The sequence below is a fragment of the Asterias rubens genome, chromosome 12, assembly GCF_902459465.1.
Source record: "Asterias rubens chromosome 12, eAstRub1.3, whole genome shotgun sequence".
NCBI classification, from domain to species: Eukaryota; Metazoa; Echinodermata; class Asteroidea; order Forcipulatida; family Asteriidae; genus Asterias; species Asterias rubens.
Window position 1 is genome coordinate 8,446,391 of NC_047073.1, and position 7,036 is coordinate 8,453,426.

At 39.4% G+C, this 7,036-nt stretch overlaps 1 protein-coding gene across 1 annotated transcript in view; it reads left to right on the forward strand.

Moving 5' to 3' along the window:
* LOC117298091 (arrestin domain-containing protein 3-like) overlaps window positions 1-6,881 on the forward strand; it is a 73,962-nt gene extending 67,081 nt beyond the window's left edge. Inside the window, exons 6-7 of the mRNA XM_033781332.1 lie at window positions 1,758-1,866; window positions 4,970-6,881. Coding sequence (XP_033637223.1) covers window positions 1,758-1,866; window positions 4,970-5,619 — 759 coding nt within the window. The 3' untranslated portion in view covers window positions 5,620-6,881. The remainder of the gene's footprint in view (window positions 1-1,757; window positions 1,867-4,969) is intronic.
* Window positions 6,882-7,036: the final 155 nt, after the last annotated feature.

Genomic DNA, 7,036 nt, shown 5'->3' on the forward strand with positions numbered 1-7,036 from the left:
AGACTAAACAAGAACGAACAAAATTAAAATCCCCCCTCTTCCAAGGAACACGGAATCAAATCTTTAAAAGCGTCCTTGGCTTTAACAGTGTTAGACCTTAAACAGCTACCTGAGCGGAAGGTTTTTAACGGAAATGGTATTTAGACTTGTTTATAATGCACTTGTTGACCATTTTAATGTAATTTTGATATCTTTACACTTCTGAGTTTTTCGTAATTATCGGTTAAAAAATCAGGCCCTAACCTAAAGGTTTTGAAAAACTAAAAACACTTCTGCCGTTGAGAGCGCGCGCCAAAGGACAATGCCGCTGACGTCATTTGTGGGAGTTTGCTTTGTTATACCTCCACGCTGCAACAAAGCGGTTTTACAAATTGGAGCTCCCAACTATGACGTTTTAAGAGTGATTACGTAACGGGGCTTTTCGCAAATCTCTCAGAAAAGCACTGGATAAGGGTATTCAAAATGATTGTTTTTTTACACAATCAAAATCTATTTATAATCATATGACTCGATTTCCTTATTCATTGAAAACATTTTAAATGGAATTCAGCAAAGTTCACGACTTGACTTTTTCGTTCAAGCAGGTCTTTAAATCCATTCATGTGCCTTTAACTGTATCAATTTAGCAGACACGGACGATGGCTGATTGACTGCGCAATAATTTAAATTACCTGAGAAACCAGTAATTGGTTACCATGGCAATAGTTACTGATTGCAATTTATTACGGGTGGCTATAATAATCGGGCGAATTGCTAAAGGGCAGTGTAAGTGTTGAGGCGAATATTAAAGGCAGTGAACACTACTGGTAATTGTCAAAGACTGGCCTTCGCAGTGGGTGTATCTCAACATATGCATAAAATAACTAACCTGTGAAAATTAGAGCTCAATCGGTCATCAAAAGAAGAAAACATCCTTGTCACACGAAGTTGTTTGCGTTTAGATGGTCGATTTCGAGACCTCAAGTTTCTCAAAAACTATGGCACTTCAGAAGGAGCCGTTTTTTCACAATGTTTTATACCATCAACCTCTCCCCATTACTCGTCACCAAGAAAGGTTTTATGCTAATAATTATTTTGAGTAATTACCAATAGTGTCCACTGCCTTTAAGGCTGCTTTACTGCATGGTTAAAACCTCGTATGTATATCAGGCGTATAAGTAGCCCTCGCTGTTCGTAAATTTTTAAAGATTTTTACACTAAAAGACAGAAAAGACAGTGTGTACTTTTGGTAAATACTCCACAAAAATTATGTCTTTAAAAAGTTACTTGGTATAAAGCAGTAGAGCATAAGTACTGTTTGAAGCTTTGCATGCGGTGTGGAGAAATAACTCGTCATAAGCCCTAAGATTAATCCTAAAGTTAGGATGAGTTTGGTGAAATCGACGGAGGCTTGTTTTCGTAATTTCTCCCGATTTACCCAACGGATTGAGTCAAGCTGGACCCCGTTTATTATTCTTTTATGAGAGTATGGAAATAAATGTATTCTTGAATTGAAAATAATTGAATATTTCATTGTTGAACAAACAAAACGAGACTATTTCGTCAACTTTACCAATCATGTGTAAACACTTTTAAAGGCACACTGAATTACTGGAAATATTTGAAAAGAATGCCCCTTTGCTCAATGGACTTCTTCGGTCAATAACTTAGTGTTTTAAAGCCCTTGGATGTGAGCAAGGCCAAAGGGAGACAGCGACAATAAATACTTCTATCAAATAATATTTACATTGTGATTCCTGTCTTTTCTTCTTTTGCAGGTTTTTCTAATGGTAGGCGACAAGCAAGAGTTGGAGGTTTACTTTCCTATCACCATTTGTAACGTGCCTTACAAGGATAATTCCAATAGAACCAAACAGATCAGTTACGGTAAGTACGTAAACATAGGATTTAAAGGAACACGTTGCCTTGGATCGGTCGACTTGGTCTTTAAAAAGCATTTGTAACCGTTTGCTATAAAATGCATATGGGTAGAAAGACGTTGCAAAAGTAGAATACAATGATCCACACAAACATGCCTCGAAAATGCACGGTTTTCCTTTTACCTCGTCGACTAACACGGTCGGCAATTTATGGGAGTCAAATGTTTGACTCCCATAAATGGCCGACCGTGTAAGTTCGCACAGTAAGAGGAAAACCACGCAATTTCGAGGCAAACTTGTGTGGATCATTGTATTCTACTTTAAAAACATCTTTCCAACCATTATGCATTTTATAAAAAAGGGTTAAAAACGCTTTTTATAGACCAACTCGTCCGATCCAAGGCAACGTGTTCCTTTAATCGTCTTCTTTGCAGCGCCAGAGCCAGAGGGTACTATTTTTAAGACGTGTACACTTCTAGTCAATTAAAACTGACGTCTTCGTGTGCATCTCTCTTATATTATGAGCCCCTTTTCAGCGCTATCATTTACCCTTTTTAACTCATATTTTTCGCTGATTCGTGATAATCCGTTGCATGAACAAAACGCTACAAACGCCGAGCTAAGGTACTTCCGGTAGGGAATTTTTTGCCCGTTTCGCTCTTTCACTTTTTTAAACCAGAAATGTATTCCACAATCATTTGCTTCAATGCACGTAAGTTATACACATGTTTTGTGTCTTTTTTAATACATTTTGGGGCTGGAAATTCACCCTTTTTTGTAGTCTAACATTTTCAGGGGAGGAGGTGAATAATCCACGTGAGTTGTGAGGAAATAAAGTTGTCTGAGTGTATGGAAAAACAATTTTTAAAAAAATCGAAATTGCCACATTAAAGCTCATAACTTTGCATTTTCACACTAGTTTTAGTAATTAAGATCGTAAAAGTGCAGAGGTCTGATTTCTTCTATCAAAGAATAGTTAGAACCGGTTTCTTATTTTGGTAAACTTTAAATAAACTGATTGTCAAAAGCAATCAATAAAGAGAGAGAGAAAGAGAGAGAGTTGTACCTTTAAATTTTTTTGAAAAAAAAGTAACCCCTCAAAATAAGTAAAACACAGACAAATCTCCTCTATAGGCCGTACCTCATAGAGGAAAACTGCACAAGGACAGTTGAAATGTTAAACTAGCTTGTAAAGGGAACTCTTTTAATTGGAAAGTTCACACTGACCTTATTTGCTCCGAGCTAAACAAAAGGTTCTATTTTCTTACACTTTACCAAACGTGATTCTAGACTAGATCCGCGGATTTCTTATTTTAGGGCGCCCCCTTTGGCTACAACTGTCTCCGTGGAAGCTTATCCCCAACATCAACCAACCCATGCAGTTTTGACATTTCCCTTCACACGCAAAGACACTCAAGTGTTTTTGTTTGTGGCATAAACTTCAAGGTTTTTATGCATCTATCTCTCGAGTGTGTTTGAAGTCTAAAATGGAGTTAACGCCAGAGGTCAGAAATTTTGAAAAAAATGAGAAAGAAGGGGGTGGAGATATTGTTTTGCCATGTTTGAACAGCTACTTGAACAAAGCCAAATTAACAAGAATGTTATTTAAATGTGTTTGATTATCAATTAAATGTAATTTTGATAACTGTACACTTCAATTATTCGGAATTGGCGATCGAACAATAGGCCTCAACCCTCAACTTTTGAAGAAAAAAAGAAAGAAAATACCATTAACGGTGTGCGTCAAAATTGCACACTTTTGAAGTCGTAATGTGTGAGATTGCTTTGTAATACCTCCATGCTGACGGGGAAAACATCGTTGCTCGGCAGATCAATGGCGACCTTATCGTCGCGGGACTTTACACGGGTGTATTCCCTATAATCTACCCATGATATATTCCGCCTATATTATAAGCACTCCGGTTCGCGGTCTTTCCCGAGTGACCATTAAATTGGAACACGACTTTCTCTAGAATCAGAGTATAACGTCCTTCGCCGACTGATATCTCCCGCGTACACCCTATCGACACTATGCACTATCCTATTATGAGTTGAAATTGCCAACTAATGCACTTTGTCGCCATTAAAGATGCATCGTAACCGTATAACTATTGGATTGCCCTACTCCTTTATATTACACAGCAGCAAATCCCTTGCAGCTATTCTGCAAACACAACCAATGCCGTGTTGTACATTGATTCAAATCGAGTAAATATAAACTAGATAAACATTACCAATGATTTACCTTATTTTGATCCAGAAAGCGAGTATAAGTGCTTTTTTTCTACATTGGGCCTAATGTAGAGAATTTTTTATATAAAGCATGCATTTTTCATCAAATGCTGCACTCGTCTTCGTAAAAGAGTAAAGCATGAATTTTGCATCAATGCTTCACACTTTATCTTGTAAAGAAACACGTTGCCTTGGATCGGTCGAGTTGGTCTTTGAAAAGCGTTTGTAACCGTTTGTTATAAAATGCATATGAGTAGAAAGATGTTTAAAAAGTAGAATACAATGATCCACACATATTTGCCTCGAAATTGCGTGGTTTCTCTTTTACTTTGAAAACTAACACGGTCGGCCATTTATGGGAGTCAATGGCCGACCGTGTTAGTTCGCACAGTAAAAGGAAAATCACGCAATTTCGAGACAAATGTGTGTGGATCATTGTATTCTACTTTTAAAACATCTTTCCAACCATATGCATTTTATAAAAAACGGTTACAAACGCTTTTTATAGACCAACTCGACCGATCCAAGGCAACGTGTTCCTTTAAAGGAAGGTATACGTTTGGTAATCACTCTTTAACTGTGGCAACCAAAAACGTTAGTTACAGCCAACAGACGCTTTCGATAGATATAACAAATATTTTGAGAAACATTTCACTTCGAAGTAATGTGGTTATGTGGAAAACATGTCAGTTATTATGCCACTAAGTTTGAATGTGAGAAGCGTTACTGTAGTAACTTAACTTTCAAAATTGGCGTTTTAAGTGGTGTTTTAAATTGTCATTTTATGTTTCAAATCGTATTCTTCGTCATAGGTATTGATTATCTATTTATTGATTTCGACCAATTTATTGGTTAATGTTGTCTTTATTTGACCCCAGGTCACGCCTGTCCTCAGTCGTGTGGTGCCAAGACGGGCTACATGCAATACAACGACGGTGACCGAGTTATGCAAGTGAAACAATTCACCCCTCTGTATCTGACTGCGTGTGCAGTCATGGTACAAGACTATCCCAGCACCAACGGGGCGATCCCCGGCAGCGGGGGGAACCACGCACCACAGGGGAACGGCTACCCACCAGGGGGACCCGCTCCTCGGCAGCTCCTTGACCCGCCCCGGCGGAACGGCCAGCCACCGGTACCGCCGTTATCCCAGTCGCCGTACAGGCACTCCGAGTCGTCAAGCATGCTGAACGGAGGTGCTGCCCACCATTTGGACTACGACTACGACCCGTCAGTGATAGCGAGCAAGTCTAGCGGTAGCATCACCAAGTTCATGACAAGTAACAGCAGCGTGACCCCGCTGAGCCGTAAGCCCTCAAACTCCGATGTGGATCATGTATTTTTAATCTCCGGAACTGAGCGAGTCTCCCCGATGGGGCTGGACCTGAACTCGAACGCTAACGTCACGGCGGCGGCTAGCGATGACACGACGGCAGAAGATCGAGAGCTAGCCGAAGTCATGTCAAATCACAATTCCTATGCAGTTGAGTACGGTGGTGGGAGAGTCTACGCTTGCCACTATGTATGACACGAAGTCATACGCGACTCGGTCGTCAACGATTTTTTTTTTTTGGTTTGCAGAAGAGAGATTTTTGCAAGAAAAATGGAGGCTGTTGTTTTATACAATTTCAAGTTTTAGAAGACCTTTTTGGGGTCATTCAACCTTGAGGTGTTTTTTTCTTCGGTGTTAATTTGTTTCGGTGATCAGTGATGGATGGCGAAGAATCGTTGCAAAAAAGATATACAAGAAAACAAGAAAGAAACAAAAACAATTTAACCATTGAATCATTTTCGAGTATTCAAGGTCAGGTCCAAGTTTGCGGCTTCGGCTACAGCTACGGCTTCGGCTACAGGTACGGCTGGATCGCCGCGTCATTGTGCGTTGGCGATAAGGACGTCCTAGTGCCAATACCCTTAGCCATAAGCATCAGTCATAACAGCCACCGCCGTCTACACGAAGGGATACGAGCAGAAGACAACCTACATGTACGTTAAGAATATACGAGTATAATTAAGAAGTATTATAATATATGTTTACCCAGATAATGATGTCTTTCAACGAAATCCTACTACGGTGATTTTACCTTATTTGTGAAAAAGGCCGATTTTAAGGCTCCCACAAATGGCGACCGAGATTATGATAAGACCATCGTGATTTTCTCCGATTCATACCAATGCAACCAAATCGAGGCCGGCAGGGAAAATAGTACAGATATTAGCATCCATTAGTTATTGGATACAGGGGAACATGGCCAAAATGGTGCGAGGATGATAACGGTCCATCGCCATATTTAAATACATCATTTGTAATCATAACCGACTCATATTTGCCAAATGGTATTTGATATCGTTCATTTTTAGCATTGTATTTCCAATTTTAAATCCCCTACCCTGTCTGACTATCCATTATTGGCCATTGTGAATTTTTAGTTAACTTAATATACCCGGATCCAATTTCATGAAGCTGTTAAGCAGAAAAAAACTGCTCGACAATTTGTTTTGCGTAGCAAAAGTTGAGTGGGGCACCAGTCACAACAATGTAAACTTAATGGAATTTTGGTTGGTATCCTGTTTCTGTAAGCAATACTTTCTGTGCGTAGCAAGTTTGTGTGCTTACAGGCTTCATGATATGGGGCCCTGAACGCAATATCATTACTGGTGAATGCATCTATCAAAACGGTAAACGCATTGTCAGTGTTTTCCGCTGGCTTGATAAACTGGTAACAACAGGCATGATATTTTTATAGGAACACGTTGCCTTGGATCGGTCGAGTTAGTCTTTGAAAAGCGTTTGTAACCGTTTGTTTTAAAATGCATATGGGTAGAAAGTTGACCTTTTACCTCGTCGATTAACACGGTCGGCCATTAATGGGAGTCAAATTTTTGACTCCAATAAATGGCAGTGTTAGTTAACACAGTAAAAGGAAAACCAAATTTGTGTGGAT